Genomic DNA, 18,426 nt, shown 5'->3' on the forward strand with positions numbered 1-18,426 from the left:
GTAGCCAACAAGTTTGGACGTCCTATGCAGGTTTTGCATTCAGATAACGGAAGCGAATATCTGAATAAGGTACTAGGGAACTACCTTTCTTCCATAGGCATTTGCATAGAGACAACAGCACCATACACGCCTCAGAAAAATGAGAAGTCTGAGCGTGAAAATAGAACAATCGTAGAGTGTGCTCAAACGATGCTTCATGCAAAGGATCTTTCTCAAAACTTGTGGGCCGAGGCGGTAAACACCGCAGTCTACATCCTTAATCGTACTGCAAGTACTGGAAGTTCCGGCAAAACCCCGTATGAGTTATGGAGTGGAAGAAAACCTAACCTCTCTCATCTCAGGGTCTTTGGTTCAAAAGCTTTTGTCCACGTGGATAAAAATTTTAGAAAGAAACTTGATGCCAAATCAAAGAAGGTTATACTCGTAGGGTACGAGAAAGACTCAACAAATTATCGACTTTATAACCCTGAAACTAAGAAGGTCACTGTGTCAAGAGACGTTGTTTTTGACGAGTCGTCACAGCTACGGGAATCTTCATCGGACGAATGGATTCACCAAGAGAACCGGAACACCAAGAACCACATCAGGATGCTGCAAGAAGAGAGGATTTAATCGAAAATGGAAGAGATGCCGCCCTGTTGAATGCACCTTCAAACGAGGCCAGAAGTCTCAGAGACAGACAATTAATTCCACCTCCTGACAGGTACCAAGCAAATTTTGTACATTGTGAGGTACCTAATACATTCCAGGAAGCTGTCACAGGTCCGAATTCTGAAAAATGGCGTGATGCCATTCAAGATGAACACGATGCACTCCACAAAAATAACACGTGGAAAATCATTCCCAAATCCAGAGAGACAAAACCCATTTCGAGTCTATGGGTTTTCAAGGTTCATCAGGACGAAAATGGAGAAGTAAATCGTTGCAAGGCCCGGCTGTGCGCCAAAGGATTCCAGCAACGTGAAGGTGTGGACTACAATGAGACATTTGCTCCTGTTGTGAGGTATGACTCACTCCGTATCCTGTTAGCGATGGTGACGCAAGAAGATCTCGAACTCGTGCAGTTTGATGTGCGAACTGCGTTCCTGTACGGCGAACTGAACGAGGAAATTCACATGCAGATTCCTGAAGGTTTGCAAATACAAGGTTCGAACAATGAGTTTGTTTATAAACTAGAGAGAGCCTTGTATGGTCTTAAACAAGCTCCCAGATGCTGGAACCGTAAGTTTTGCAATTTTCTCATAAAATTTAATTTTGTTGAAAGCGATGCCGACAAATGTATTTTTAGTGGAATTGTCGATGGTTGCCCAGTTTATTTAGCATTATATGTGGACGATGGGTTAATCGCAGCCAAATCACGTAAAGTTCTTAATCTCATTATAGAATCAATGAAGGAACACTTTGAGATCACTTTCGGCGATGCGCGTGTGTTTGTTGGGTTACAGGTTGAGCGTGACCGTGTCAAGTGGATCTATGTCAAGTGGAGGATCAGGAGAAAGAATGTAAGAATGTACCTTTCCGTGAAGCAGTCGGCTCACTTATTTTTCTAGCCACGGTATCACGACCCGATATTGCCTAATCTGTAAATGTAGTCAGTCGTTATCTTAATAAACACGATGACTCACACTGGCAAGCTGTGAAACGTATATATAAGTATCTAGTAGGCACTGTGGGCTTAGGTATAGAGTACAGAATGCGATTCGTTTGGTTAAAAACCCAGAATATCACAAGCGCACCAAACATATCGACATCCGGTATCATTTTATCAGAGAAAAATTTGAGAAAAATGAAATTTCTGTTGATTATGTTCCGACATCTCTGCAGCGTGCAGATATTTTCACGAAGCCGTTGCCAAAAAAAAGGTTCAAATTTCTTTGCATGACTTTAGGTCTAGTAAACGGAATCTCGAAGCACTCAAAAGGTGGGAGTGTTAAAGTTTAGATTTTAGCGCTTTTAATCGTACTTCTCGTGGCTTGCGATTGACCCACCATCTACTGGTCTTGTCGCGCTGGGTTTAACTGCTCAAAATGGTTCTGCGGGTCAGTCGGCCCGGTTGTGTAAAACGATCAGCACGTACATTTGAATAAAGTATCTTTTACTTCATTACTTTATTTCCTTCAACAGGAAGGCGTGTCCGAGAGGTTTATCTGGGGAATGCTTGCTAATGGACCACCAACTAGGATGTGACCAGGAGTCAAAGGACGAAGGTCGTTAGGATCGGCAGACATAGGAGAAATAGGACGAGAATTTAGAACTGCTTCGATTTCAATTATACAAGTTTCAAGATTTCGATTTTCCTCTCCTAGAAAAAAGTCTTTTTAAGCTAGCAATAAAAGCTTCTGTTGTCAAATCACTGACTAGTTCAAGATGTACAGCCTTAGTGGCCATACAAACATAAATCGCGACATAAACTTTAATCCTTTTTCGATTCTGAAAGCGTCTTTCCTGGATGTACAGTGGACCACAGTAATCAACCCCGACATCAAGGAATGGTCGAAAAGATTGCGAAGTGCGTACCTGAGGAAGATCCCACATCATGTAATCTACGCCTCGCGGCTTGACGCGAAACAGGAAACGCATTGATGAACTATTCGCTGGGTTGTATTACGTCCATCTAGTGGCCAGTAGTGCTCGTGAACCGAATATAGGGAGGAATGAGCGCCCGCGTGCTTAAGCCTCAAGTGCTCTTCGCGAATTCATAGTCGAGTAATGTGATGATTTGACGGAAATAAAATGGAATGTTTTTGATCATAGGACAGTTCCGAGTGAACAAGCCTACCACCGACTCTGAGAATTCCCTGATTATCGACGAATGGGTTCAAAGGAATTAGACGGCTGCGATTATCAATTTTTTTCGCTATTTTTTAAATGAGTGATTTCTTTCGAGAATTCAGCTGATTGCGTGAGTTCAATTATACGCCGAGTTGAAGAATTAAGTTCTTCTTCAGAGAGAGGACCAATACATTTCTTAGTTTTGTTTTTTAAATTGTTTACAAACCGAAGTAGATAGGCAATGTGGCGCTGAAGTTTAGCCATAGAATTACATTTTTCGAGAAGATATTTTCTTTCTAGTACGACTTTCACGTTAATTGGCGCGGCGATAAAAGATCGTTTAGGCGGTGCTACTTCTACGTGAATTTTAGCAGGCCAGTGTCTTTCCTCCTGAGAAAGCCAGTGAGGGCCATTTTTCCAGATTTGAGATTCCAAAAATTCTTGAGGCATTTGGCCTCGCGATACCATGTCTGCGGAGTTGCCTTGAGAGGGGACATGTCTCCACTCGCAAGATGGTGTGAGTTTCTGGATTTCTGCGATTCGATTAGCGATGAAGGTAGGTTGAGTGTGAGGCTTAGTTTTTATGCACTGAAGAGTTATAGTGGAGTCTCACCAAAGAAAAATTTTTCTGAAATCCATTTTAAGAGCTTTCTTGGAAGCCGTGACTAATTGCGAAAGTAAAAGGGCCGCGCATCACTCGAGGCGAGGTAACGTCATAGTGTCGCTGCTTACAGGTGCGACTCTCGATTTTGAGCAAACGAGAAACGAATGATGCTTGCCTTGAGCATCAGTTGAGCGTTAATAAATGCAAGCTCCATACGCTTTTTCGCTTGCGTCAGAAAAACCATGCATTTGAATTTCGCTATAGTCGGGAGCGAGTATAAGACGATCAAATCTGACGTCACTTAAAAGTGGCAATTGCTCTTTGTATTCGGTCCACATAGTGTGGATACTAAGAGGAATTGTGCCGTCCCAAGAAACGCCAGCTTTCCATAAAAGTTGAATAATAATCTTAGCTTTGACCATTACAGGGCCCAATAAACCTAGTGGGTCGAATAGTTTTGCGACCTGCGAAAGAATGGAACGCTTTGTGACTTGCTTTGGGCAGTCCGACAAGTTCACCGAATAAAAAATGAAATCTTGACGAGGATTCCACCGAATTCCTAAAGTTTTTATCGTAGAGTTTGGATCGAGCGACATGTGAGTATCGGAAGGGTCAACGGGAACGTCCGAAACTAGAGTGGGGTCATTTGGAGCCCACTTGCGAAGAGGAAATCCTCCCTTTTCCAGGAATTTACTGAGATCAAAGCTGATCATTACTGATTCAAAGCGGCAGCAGCGATTGAATGCTGTGCTCCTTCGTCGTTGGCTAATTGATGTAATGCGCGAATGGTCAGAAAAGACGCACAGGAAGTACCGTATGTGACAGTATTTAACGAGTATATTTTTATAGGTGCATTTTGGTTTTCGCGAAAAAGTATTTTTTGATAGACAGCGTCATCGGTATGTACTAAGACCTGACGGCACATTTTTTCTATGTCTGCAGTGAGGGCATATTTGTCAATGCGAAATCGAGTTAATAAAGAGAAAAGATCGTCCTGAATCGTAGGACCGACCATCAGTGAATTATTTAGAGAAATGCCAGAGGAAGTTTTGGCGGAACCATCGAAAACCACACGAATTTTAGTGGTGAGACTGTTCGATTTTACCACGGCATGATGTGGAAGGTAAAATCCAAGTTCAGCAGAGTTTGAATTTTTAATAAACGACATGTGATTTAAAGTCTCATATTCCTCTAGAAATGTAGAATATTCCTTTTTTAATTCAGGATTTTTTACGAAACGATTTTCTAATTATGCGAAACGACGAGAAACAATTGCGAGCGAGTCACCTAGTTTACCTTTATTTTCATTGAAGGGCAATTTGACAATGTAACAGCCAGTGGCACCACCTTGCGTATCATTTGCAAGATGGACTTCGCATGCCCTTTCTGCAGCGGAAAGTAATTTTGACTTGGGAATTTCCTCGACTTCCCAAAATTTAGTGAGACTCGAGTCGAGAGGTGTTGAGTTTATCGCGAGATGACACTGAACTTTGGTTGTAGGAGAAGGGCTATTTATTTCACCCGCTACGAGCCATCCGAGTTGAGTTTTTTGCAGCACCACGTTAGGATGATTTTTAAACTCAATTTGACCAACACACAAGAGTTTATAAAAGAGTTTGATGCCAATAAGAATGTCGATATCAGATGGCTTGTGAAACTCGGGATCTGCCAAAGTGATATTTTTCGGGAGTTCAAACTCAGACCGATTTATAGGTATAGAAGGAATTTTTGCTGTTATACGAGGAAGCACGAAAAGATCAATATTTTTTTGGCATTTACTAAATCGCGATTTCATAGTCGCGGAAACCGAGTGTTTGATTCCTGTGGAAGTATATTCGACGCCAGTGACCGAAATGTCAACCGATTTTTTGCGTAAGTTTGGAAAAGATGCAGTATCTTCAGTTATAAAATTTAATTGTGGGCCTGAATCCAAAAATACACGACAAGGTTTCGATTTTCCTTGCGGATTAAAAATGTCAACGATGGCAGTGGCTAATAAGCCTTCAGAAGTAACGTTCGCGAGCGCGCAAGTAACGGATTTGCTTGTTGTGGCGGTTTCGGCCGGGTGCTCTGAGCTAGTTGATTCTATATACGATTGTTTTTTAAAATGCAAAAGGGTATTGTGTTTTTTGTTACACTTACGACAAGAAGCGGCAGAGCACTCGGAGACAAGATGATTGCTGCGTAAGCAGCTCAAGCAGAGGGAGGATTTTTTCGCAGCCTCAAAATACCCTTGCGGTGATAAATTTTTCACAAAACAAAATGAAATGTTCTCCCTGACAGTGAGAGCAAACGACTTTTGCATTTGAAGCCATGTATGCGTGTTGTGAGCGCTGACCTTGACGAGAATGCGAAAACGATTTTTTGTTAAACGAGTATTGATTTTTTGCTACTGGCGCTTGCTGATAAGATTTAGTGTCTTCAAATTGTGCACGCTTTTGTAAAAATGTTACGATATCACTATAGGTTGGCTGGGAAAGTTCATTGTTAGAATCTTCGCATTTTTCGCGAAGAAAAGGATTTAGATTTTCTTTAATGATAATTACTAATAGCGTATCCCAACTATCTACGGATTCTTTCAAGGCTTTAAGAGCTCTGATATGCTTTTGCACTTGATCAAGGAGCGAACGAACGGGAAATTCTATTGATATGCATGGCAAATGTAACAGAGATTTTACGTGTCCTTCGCGAATGATTTTCCGATTGTCATAACGCTCTTTTAGTAATTCCCACGCGACACAATAATTTTCTGCCGACAATTCAATTGAAGCTAGGACTTCCGCAGCATCACCTTTCAAACAACCTTTTAGGTGATACAATTATTCAATATCTGTAATAGATTTATTATCATCGACGAGAGATTTAAATAAATCATGAAATCCTAACCACGTGTCATAGCTTCCACTGAAAGTCGGTATATTTAACAATGGAAGCTTTCCTCTATGCGATTAAACGGCGCTTCCGGTTGCGACAACGAGATCTTCTAAATTTAAATTATTTAGCGAAGGTAACGAATCAGTTTTATTTTGCGTAATATTAGTCGCGGCCGCGTTTGTGGCTTTTTTATGAGGAAGGTTTTACTATAGCACGAAAAATAGCTTTCATCAAATTTAGTTCTGACGTTTCCATAATCGGAATCATCCTCAAGTAACTCCATTTCGGATATGAATTTATCGAAATTTCCGCGTTCAAAAGCTAGTTCCTTTTCTCTTCTTTCTAGAACAGGAAAATCTCTTTCCGGTACATAGTCGGCCAGAAATTTCTCGAAATTGGCTAGCACACGTTGTGCGTTGCTGATTCTAGCTTTAAAAACTTTAATTTTTGCTTCTTTCGACATTTTGAAAGATTTAACAATTTACGAATTACAGACGACGATAAACAAGCATTTTTGGAGTGAGGACTAATAAGACGGGAATAATTGGTGATTCAGATAACTTGCTAACCTTTGAGATGAACTCTGGACCAGTGACGGCTGCTGCTGCTGATCCTCGTTGTTGATCGACGAAATTCTATTTAGCTCGAGCCGTCGGCAAGATTTACAAAATGCGACGAGGCTGTAAGACCTGGATCAGTTTCCTCTGCTCCGCTGTATCCTGGACACTGATATTCCAATCGATTATTGGAATTAAAATTATTGACCCATTTGTCAATCAATTGGATATGAGATATTTTGGACCACAAATCTCGTCGTCGATGCACAATTCAAACTGCCGTGACGAGCCTGGTTTTCTCTCCGACACGAAATTTAAGAATTTTCTAAAGTTCACAATTTGAAAAGTTCACAATTTTTTTAAAGTTCACAGTATTCTTGCGAAACACTCACGAGAATTCTAATGTTCACAATATTCGAGTTCACTTCAATTTATTCATTTCACTTGATGATAGCAGACTTCTCGAGAATGCTGTTTCCACAATCTTTACGCGACGTGATTCAAATTATTTAGGCACACGCGGTAAAGTATCCGGTTTCGATGGACTAATGTTTTTTTCCTCACGTTTAGTTTAACGTAAGTTTTTGGAGTTTAATTCGAACTACCCCAAATTTAGCGAAATAAAACAAGAAACACATATATTTAAAATGAATGAAATGATTATTTACAATTGTGTATGTAATAAACGAAAGCAAAGGGTCTGTAAAATATCGAAGTGATTTGAAGTGATAACAAGATAGTAGAACTGACGAAAAACGAAAAAAGGTACAAGTCTGAGTAACGAATCGAAAAATACGGAACTTGTTGCTCTACCGAGTGGTGGTTTTAATCTAAGGGAAAATTGGACTTCGAGGTACATGGAGGTGCGAGAGTAGGGTTAATTTTCGAAATCTTGAAGAGAGGGAAAATTTTGGAGAAGGAGGGATTGCTAGGGCAGGACCATTGCGAGGCGGTGGGGGGGGGAGAGGGAATTTGGAGGCGCTAGGTAGACAACTTAAAGTCCTAAGTCCTAAATTCAAGGAAAACAGATGAGGAAGCTGACCCTCCATAAAGCCATTGAGAGGATGAGCATAAACTTTACAATTTTAAAAATACTAATTTCAAAGATAGATGTTCGAAGCTATAAGAGACTATTTCACGAAAGGAACGGAAAAGCACGTTTCTGCCATAAAGGGAATAGCACACAAGAATTAAGCTAGACGTTGTACAAATGTCTCGAAGAAAGACCTTGAAGGTTATCGCAATACAAAATGAGAGAAAGTTAAATTATGATATTGGCAGCTGTAAAAGAGTATGAGAATCCTTATAATCTACACACAAAAAAAATATAAATATAAAATAATGAAAATATTTATATGAATTGATTGTAACATATTGAACACTTAAAATTTTTCATTTTTTATTCTAAAAACATATTTTATAAACTGTCATATTGATTTATTAAAAAATTTTGTTTAAGTAATGAAGCAAACTTGCAGAAAGCAGAAACGTTTTGCTAAAGCATCCTAAAGAAGTCGTCTTGAATGTATGAATAATTTATTATGAATTGAAAATTACTTATACCAATTACAAGAAAATTCCAAATTAATATATCATAAAATAGTTTGTGAATGTTGGATCAGCGGCATAATTTCGTATGTAAAATCAATCAGGACTCATTCACAAGATATTGGTGGAAAAATGCCAATCAGACCATTGCATGCACTTTTTCGATAGCTGCAATGGCGTATATATTAATCAAAGTAACTTCACATTGTAAATAAAAATCTCTAAAGCAAAATAATGAACAAAATATTTCAAAAAATTAATCATTACTTTGCATCCACTTTCACTAATTCCAACAGGGAACGTTCACTGGTACCTCAGTCACATTAACTGGTTTTCAGTTAACACAAATTCACAGGTTCCAACAGTAAAGTTTCACTGTGTCATCAGTAACAGTAACTGTTTTTCATTTAATAAAAACTTACTTATTTCAACAGTATATATTTCACTGGTATTCAGTGAACGTTTAATGTTTCATCAGTGATATTAGCTGGTAGTACCGGTAGTACTTAGGGTTGAAAGTTTCCTTGAAAGTAGACGTTCTGTATAAACTTTCGCAATTCTGAAGAGTTTGGGTACGGACCAATCTCTCACTGGTCTATATAGGTCCTCGCACGGGTTTAAAATTAAGGGTTTCGATTCCTGCTTTCCGCAGTATTTTGCGACGTGGAAAAGAGGACAATGCTTTGGGAATAAGTGATAGGCGCAGGCCGGAGGCCCGAGCGTATCGCAAATTCCGAAAATATTGTCCAAGATATGAAGGCGGCTCTAATGAATGACACAGAGAAAGAAATGTGGAACTTACTCTTTCTATCATTGTTTGATAGTTACGTTTTTGAACATTTCTGGTGACTTTTTGATTTGAAAACAAGCTTAAACCAACAAGAAAAACAGAGCTGTCAGAGCTGTCACTTCAGATATCGCCAGATTCCGCCATTTTCTCATCCTAGTCGTTCTTCAGTAAAAACAACGGCAAATCAATGTCTCTTTCTTACTGTGTATGACTGCGCATGCGCCTTCGTAATTTTTCCAGCATCTGCTAGTATATAATGGTAGACGTGATACCCTAACACCACCCTTCTACTTCGAAGTCCAACATTATTTATGCACGTTCACGTACGGCGCTTGAAAAGAAAAAATTAATTTTTCAGTTTCCCACGAAACCGTTAAGTTTACGAACAAAGAAATAAATATTCCTCAACATAATAAATTATATTTTCACAATAATGACTGAATTTTTAATGAAATATAAATTATTAATAGTAATATGACATATATGAAATATGTTCTAAATATTGTTTGCAAACGAGAATTTATTATTAAATATTGAAATATGTTCTAAATATTGTTTGCAAACGAGATTTTATTATTAAGTATTGTTGCTTGATATCATAATAATTTTCAACCCAAATTGTATCTAAAATTAACAGAATGTGACTACGTGTATTAATAATGTGTCTAATGTTTTTCTCTTTTAAAGTGATCGTATAGTAAATGATATTTGACGGTAAAAACTAAGTTAAAAGATATTTTCTTAAGAATTTGACATATTAAAAACCCTTCGTTTTATGGAGTCAGGAGTTATTATATTTAAGGATTATTTCGCAAAATTTCGATTCACTTGAACAACTTGGATATATTTAGCTCAATTTCCACACAATTCTGAACCCTCGATTCGAATCGTTATAGTCCCGGGGCCCACGGAATTAGAGAGTAAAAATGAACATGATAAGCAGGACCATTCAAACCTTGACCCCTGATGAAATGAAGGGTTGTCCAGTAGGCAGAAATCACCCAATCTTACCACAAAATGTTATTAAAGCTTTTTTAAATATCGATTCTCTACAGTTTAAATGGAAGCATAGTGGGAAAAGTAATTCTGGTTCTTTTTCTTCTGTCAAGTAACATTCACCTCATCGGTATTATACACCTGAGGAGTTGCAAATTTAATCTCGAAGATACGTTTTTCCTACCGATAAAAGAATTCAAATGCGAAATGATCTAACAGACTAATCGATTTACGACGATTTACTACAGTCTGAACGGAATCCCAATGGCGCACGAAATCCCGCTGCTTCCTCTCTTAACAGACAAGATGCACATGATTAGGCTTCTCATCGGGAGTCTCCTCTTAACTTAAGGCCCAACTCTCCTCCGGGCAGGCCTTCTTGTCGTAAAGTACTTGGATATGCACTTGCTCAATATTATTCTGTTACCAAAAAATTACGTATTGTTTTTAATTTTACCTTTAAACAAAATTATTTTCCAATTAGATACATATTTTCAGATTTTTCATAAAGACAATCGCGGAGTTTCGCCAGGAGCAGCTGCTAATCTGAAATTACAATAAAGTTTTCCTACTGTGCTTTATCGCTCCGGGCTTTCAGAAGTAAGCGCTTTAGATAGATAAGATTTGATGCATCTTAAAAACTCTGAATATTGAATTCAACGTCAAGTGTTTCAGAAGCTTTCAGCGCTGCTTTGTAGAGAAATGTTGCTTTGTCCACTTCTTTGTGCCACTTCTTCTTCGTCCACTTCTTGTTTGACGCCATGAAATATATATTCGCGAAATAGAAGACATAAGGTGCATGCTTTTGTTCATGTGCATAAGCTGTGGTGTGCCGATATCAAGAGCAGAGCTCGCCCTATGTCCATGATACCACTTTAAATGAAAAAGTACTACCGGGATGGCATGCAAGTTCGTTTCAAATACTTTGTTCCTTGCTAATAATTCAGAAGACCAAATCTGCCGGGTGCATCGTATGTATCTGCTTTATAGTGTATCCTTTGTAGATCTTACGTCCTGAATGCGGCAGTTTGGCACACCCAGATATTATAGGTATCTCTATCGCCAAGGTGTCACATAACGTTTCTATCGATGAGCTTATGGTCTTCGAGGATGCCACTAAGTTTTCCCCGCTCCAACTAAACTTAGCGCATTTTTCTAACCCAAGCGCCATTCCAAACTCCTGAGTTTATTCCACGACAATCCCTAGAGTAAAAGTGGATTGGGCTAATGTTTTCCCCCTGAAAGACATCTTCCTGAAAGAAGACGGTGTTAGTTATCACACGATGTTTTACAGGTGAGACAGCAAATATACTTTTCTGCAAGAGCATCAATCTTTCTCTTCATCCTACGATGAGACACATCTATCAATGAATAGGTTCTCTTGATATGCTAGTAGGTCGTTCATTGATCCGCATTGTTCATTTATTTCTTGCCACGCATGTTTAATTTTTTAAACAATCCTTTCATATCTTATACAGTGTGTCATGACAAGTGATTGCCCTGTAATTTTTCGGGTCAGCTAAGTTGCCCATTTTGAGCAGGAGTACTATACGTTCTTCCAACAATCATTCCTGAAGAGGTTCTTCTGATTATAGATAAGGGTAAACATTTTGGCCAAATGCTGCGCTGATGGGTTGCAGGAAACTTCTTCCATCAGAAGTTCTTGATATAATCTGGTCCCGAAGTGGAATAATTCTTCATTCTTCTTAATCCTTTTTTCAGCTTTTTGCATCCATCTTGCAAGTTCCGTGGCAACGAGCACAAGGTCTTAATACCTCTCCGCCTTTTTCTTTCTTTAGCATTGATGTTACAGTCGGCTAAAGCCGACAATGCTGTCCGAAAATCGTCGTTGTAGAACATTCAGAACTTTCTGTTTTGGACAATTGATTCTATCTCCCTCGGAGCGCTCGGCAGGGCAAGTAAGGTCTTTAAAATCTTGTTTTTATTTTTCGGTAGCCGTATCACCAACATTTTGGGTCGTTCTATAAACAATAGTAAAATATATATAATGTATATGAAATAAAATGTTTAAATATCACACTGAAAATTTTAATTCAGAATAACAATATAATTTTCGAACAATAATAATGAATTTTTAACCAGATAGTTGTAACTAAACAAATAAAGCAATTCATTTTCCGCTGAAAAAATTGGACTCATGAACTAAAAGTTAAGCTTATAGTTGGAGGAGGGGAATTTTCTAAAAAATATTTTGTTTCTTAATGAAATACGTGAATGTCAAGCACAAAAATATCATTTTTTTAATCACTAGAATAATCAGCCTGCCAAGAAAAAGTTTTAATCAAAAAGCGTTTACTTTCAATCACAGATAGTTGAATTTGTCTATTTATATATTCTTTTAGTTTAGTTTATTTCATAAAAAAATGGAAATTTTTTGAAAACAAGAGAAAGGAAAGAAAGAAAAGAAACAAGGAAAGGCGAGGAATAAGAAAAAGAATGTCCAGTCTGTGACTAAATTTATTAAACTGGCTTCTTTTTCTCGTTTCATTTTTTTCCAAAAAATTTCTACCACTAAGGACGTTTTCTTATATGCTACTGTATCTTATGCAAAAAATGTTTCAAACAAAATTCGGGAAGTAAAAAACTTATGAAAAGAATCGGTTTGTCGTGCTTTTATTCAAAAGTTGAATTTTTTCTAATAAGTCAGAAAAGTTACACAATCAAATTCGATTTCTCTACATTTTAAAAGAAAAAATTTGTTTAATTTAGAACTATGTTAAAAATATTAAAACCTAATGTTTGATCCTACAGGAAAAGCGAGTCGGCTGATTTCTTCGAAATTTTTCGTGTTGACAGACAAAGAGTACAGACCGAAAGAGAATTAAAAACATAGCTTTTTGATCATTTGAAATAAGACTGTTGGCGTTATAATAATCATAATAAAAAATGTAAGATGCCTTAATTATCTGCGAAGGTAAACCTCGAAAGTAAAATCGTCGTTATCTCACATTTATATGCGAGATAATGGCTTCTTATGTATATAATTATAGTCTAATGATGCAATGGAATATTACTGAGATACATTAGGTAACTAAATTATTTACTGAATCATTAATCAGTTTTTTCTCGAATTTCTGAAAATGCGGATGCTCTATATTTTCGGTCTCATTTTGGGAGTCTTCTTAATTTCTATTGGTGAATATAAAATATATCTTTAATACTTTTTATATTTTGTATAATGCAAACATAAATACGGTTACATCTCTGGTCTGGGAGCCTACCAAAAATTCCTCTTTGCAGCTTATAATTATGTAATAGCCACTTCTGTATTTACACTGTGCACACAAGAGATTCCTTTTTTTCACGGAATCATCTTTTGCGCTTTTTATTTTTTATTATGATAAACGTATACTGTTATTTTCAGTGCAAAAAAAACGAATATGGGATCCTACCAGTGTTTATACATTTTGCTTCAATAGTGAATGATGTCAAAACTATGACGCATCAGACGTACGTGGCCACTGCATACATACCATATTTCCATATTTCATATTCCATTTCCATATTTCCATATGGAAATTCTGCACAATTTAAACAAACTAATTTTAAACTACGTTTGACCTTCTGCTTTGAAAAAATTATGCCAGCTATGTGGTTTCTACAGCACTTTTGGGTCCCTGAAATAAATTCATAACTGCAGAAACCCTGAAGTACTGTAAAATCTATAATTCGTTGAACCTAAAAGTTCATTTAAAATTTCACACTTTCGGCGAAGGTGATGTTTTCATAGTTAATGCAATGTTTCGACGTGCTTTCGGATTTTAAACTTTGGCGCTGATACCCTTTTGGCCTTCCAAGCGTTGAACCTCATTTACTTTAAGAATTCCAAAATTGATCAACTATGCTTTCTGGGAGTAATAAATTTTGGCAAGCAATGCAGCATTAAATTGCGTTAGCTTTACTTCAAGAATTGATTTATTGATTTCCAAATCACTCTCGCTATAACTTTGATGGAAATTAAAATTTATTAAAATTTTCAAAATTTTAGTCAACTTTAAGAGTTTTTTTTTACTTTTTACAGCAAAGTGTTCTACTTCTAAAAAAACCTTGTACCAATTTAAAATTTCAAAATATGTGTCATATTTTTTGATGTTGACCACAAACTCGTGTTTGATACTCGTGACACCCCCTGATACTGACTTTTATAAAATCTACGAATTAAATAAAAATTTCTCAATTAGTCATATCTTACCATTTTTTAATTTTGACTCCAAATTCGTTTTATCTTGCTCAGAAGACCACCTCGTACCGACTTCCATGGAAACCTACGATTTTAAATATGTTTTTAAAATTTGGGTGAAATTTTGCAATTTTCACCCCAAATTCGTGTTCTTCTTTCTTCTCCGTTTCTTCTTTTTAATTTGGCCACCAATCAATTTTTATTTTTAGAAAATATAAATCTTGGACCTTTTAGCTTGGGTCAAAATGTTCCTTAAGAGTTCGGTTCCGGACAGGACTCTTTAATTTCTGAAGGTACCATATCCGAACTCGGACCCTACAAGTTCTTAAGGATCCGTGTCCAGACTTGAACGTTTTGACTTCCTAAATGTCCAGATCAGGGTTCGAGCAGGGCCCTTCATCGACCGTTTAGGTCATCGGTTCCTTAAAAAATAAGGATTCTGATCCCTGCTTTCTATAGTATACTTCCACGTGATAAAGAAATAACAATTCGACAGGATGATAGACTAACAAAGGTCCATTTTTCACTCGACATTATTGGACCAAAACAAATTAATTTTTTAGTTATACAAAAAACAGGTGGACTAAAATAGATTCTAAGCGTTGTTTGCGAATGAAATTTTGTTTCTAAATTCTGTTTCTTTACATCATAATAATTTGAGTTAGAATAACGTTTATTAATACTTTTTCTAAGTTTTGTTTGTTTTATAAATGATTGCTTTGCATGTGCTATTTGACAGTAAAGACTGAGTAAAAATATATTTGCCAAATAATGGGACATATTATAAAATGTTTGTTTTATAGCACAGATTTGATTAAATCTTCAGGAAGATGCTTTCTGCAAAGAAACAGTGGAAAATTGATCTTCTTTTTCTTTTCGCAGAATGCAGTTCGCAATCCAACAGAAGCCCTTATAACAGGCGTAATCCTGGTCAGTCTTCTTCTTCTTCTTCTGCTTCTTCTTCTTCTAATTCTTCTGCAGATGAGTCCTCTTCTCGAGCCAGGTCCAGATCTCCTGCTGGCAGCTCTCATTCTATTAAAATACTTGGATATTCACTTAAGCATCTTGGATATATTCGCCTCATTCCCCGTACAAATGAAAACCTTCGATTTGAATTTCGACGGTACATGTTTGCAACTGCTGCACCAATTTGTTGGAAAAAAGATAGGAAGGGCGTAACTCTCATACCAGACGAAGAACATATTGTATTATCAGCACCCAATGGTGACATTTTTGCAATATTAGATTATGGCGGGTTTCTTCGTGGAATATATAGGAGGCAAATTTATAATCCGAGAGCAAAACTGAATATGATAAGCGGAGAAATTGATAACTTGAACTCTGATCAAATTCGCGATGTTCCAGTAGGCAGCAATCACAAAATCTTCCCACACAATTTTATTAAAGCTTTTGCAAAAAAGGATTCGCTACAGTTCAGATGGTATCCTAATGGCGAACATAATCCTGGTTCTTCTTCTTCTGCCAGCCAACGTTCAACTGATCGGTCTTCTGTTCCTGATGAGGCTCTTATGCGGGAGGGATCTGCGTCTCCTCCTGGTAGGCCTCCCACTGATCTAGTACTTGGATATACTATGGAGCGACTTGGATATCTTCGGCTTATTCCTCGCACAAATCGGAACCAGCGATTTGAATTTCGAAGATACTTTTTTCCTGCCGATAAACGAATTCGACTGCGTATAGATAATAAGATCTATATGATCGATCCAGCTCGAGAATATATTGTAGTATCAACGTGCAATGGGGACGTTCTTGCAATATTAAATCATAGAGGAGTTCTTCTTGGAATATATAGGGCAGATAGAGAACGTTCGCGAGTAAAAATTAATATTGTAAGCGGCGTGGTTGATAATATGACTACTGATGAAAAGAGGGATTGTCCGGTAGGGAAAAGTCGCCAAATCATCCCACAAAGTTTTACTACCGAATTTTCGAACCTTGATTCCTTGCAGACCGAACGGAATTCAATTAGTGAACGGAATTAAAGGGAATACTGCATACGCGCGGAAGTCCTAAACCTTTGTCAGAGATACAGCGTGTCCCCATAAACTCTGATGTTTATACATGAAAAGTTGCGTAACTGTTTTAGTCTTTAATTTGAAAAAGCTATCCATGTACGAGAATTCCCTGGTCGAAGATCAACGCTCACCGAAATGCTTCCATTTTGAGACATAGAAATTTGCGTAAATGTTCAATTTTTAAACTAAAGAGGAGAAACAATACTTTTGAGCTATTGGTAGATCTATTTAATTGCGAGAAGAGCGCTTTAAAAAAGATAACCATGTGCGAGGAAGCCCTAGACAAAGATCGGCGTTCACCAGTCAGCTTCACTTCTGTTACATAAGAAGTAACTATCGCAGCACCTCTTTCTTTCCCAGAATTCATAATTTTTAATAAACAAACTTCAAAAAACCAAAATCGACACGTGCTCTGAAAATCAGTGACGCTGCGGTGACACCACATTATGATGCATGGCAGTTCTGTCAGCAAGCATCATGGCACTTACGCTCGTATGCACTAACTTTTTTCCTAGGCCTACTTTTGGGTCGAACAGGACCAAAATCTTCTACAGGGACACAAGGTAAGGGAAAAAAAATAGTTTGAGCAAATAATCCGATTTTCCAAAATTTGGCACTTACGTCAGAGAACATTAACTTGACTGAACTTCTCCTCGGAAATCATCTCTTAATGTCAGGCTTATCATTTAATGTGATAAGCGGTTTTTTTAAATATCGCTGCATTTGAAATGAACGAATTTCATTCAGACCATCGTTACCTAAATTTTTGACGTAGGCTTAATGAAGTTGTTTCAAATCAAGATTCTCTACAGTATGTATATCGTTAATTCAATGGAAAGAAGGTAGACTAAAATATAATATTCTTTGTAGTTTGTAGTTGGATCAAAATTAAAATAAAAGAAAAAATTTCCAAAGAAAGAGGTTTATTAATTTTTCTTTCCTTTCGTGTTTTGAAAATCCCGATAAGCTAATTCAAATTTTTTTTTTCAATAATTAAAATTCAGACAATTGATTTTGAATTTTCAGGCACGCATTTTTTAAAGCACCATATCGACTTCACTGCTAATAGAATTATAACGATTTTTGCAGCTGCAGCCTATAATTTATAGAGATTTGAGTGCAATTAAAAAACAAAAACAAACGAAGAAAGAAAAATCAAACCAAAATTTTGGATTCAATTTTTGCTCAAAAACGTTATTTTTATTCGTTTTTAAATATGAATATCTCAATTGCTGACGATTTTCTGCGTCGAAAGTAGTGGTATAACGTGTTTGTAACCTACTCACAATACCTCTTGAGCCGGATATCGAAAATATAAATAAACATTTAAAATTAAGCCCCATACATTTTTAAAATTTAGTCTTTTATTATGTTTTTGGATAGAACAACAATCGCTTAAAATATAACTACAATTATAAAAAACAGTTTTAGGTTCGTGTTCAGCTTACCTGAATTGGCTAAGATAATAAGTTTGATGAGAGTACTTCAAAAAACAATCCTCAAACGTTGAATTTTTCGTCGCCTTATGGTAGAAATTTTAGCTCTGCAACTGTTACCGTTCGGAAGATAATGCAAATTAAAGGTTTTGACAATTTAACATTTAGCCTCAGTCTCCCTAAACGATCACTTGTAGAACGCAATTCCTGATGAATATAAGATTCTGCTCATTTTTAGAAAAACTTTTCATGACGTTTGCAACTGATATGCAGAAGGAATTTTAATTTTATCTTAATATTATCAAAAAATTTTCTTTCTAAATGATAATTAGTTCCAATTAAAAATATCTAAACTATAAATAATATGTTTTCTAATCCGAAATCAAATTATAAGAAATGTAACTGTTAATTAAATCACAAAAATAGTGTATTATAGTGAATAATATTTGTGGTTTAAGAAATTTGAAAATTATGTAAACAATTTTAATTTATTTTAACAATATTTATGTGCTTTAATTGAGACTCCGGATTCTATAACCACGCATAAAATTTGCCTGGCCGCTTCAGGCCGCTCGAGTTGGCCCCTGATGGCTTGAAAATCAGTTTTCGAAA

General features: G+C 36.8%; 1 protein-coding gene across 1 annotated transcript; it reads right to left on the reverse strand.

The window, feature by feature from the left end:
* Positions 1-4,088: 4,088 nt before the first annotated feature.
* Positions 4,089-14,421, reverse strand: LOC117178004. The gene is made up of 4 exons (XM_033369180.1): positions 14,355-14,421; positions 5,715-6,179; positions 4,673-5,461; positions 4,089-4,567 (listed from the first exon to the last, which is right to left on the reverse strand). Exons 1-4 carry the CDS (start codon positions 14,419-14,421, stop codon positions 4,089-4,091), a joined length of 1,800 nt encoding a protein of 599 aa, XP_033225071.1.
* Between the last annotated feature and the right edge of the window lie 4,005 nt (positions 14,422-18,426).

This window comes from Belonocnema kinseyi, chromosome 1 (genome assembly GCF_010883055.1).
Source record: "Belonocnema kinseyi isolate 2016_QV_RU_SX_M_011 chromosome 1, B_treatae_v1, whole genome shotgun sequence".
In the NCBI taxonomy this organism is placed as follows: domain Eukaryota; kingdom Metazoa; phylum Arthropoda; class Insecta; order Hymenoptera; family Cynipidae; genus Belonocnema; species Belonocnema kinseyi.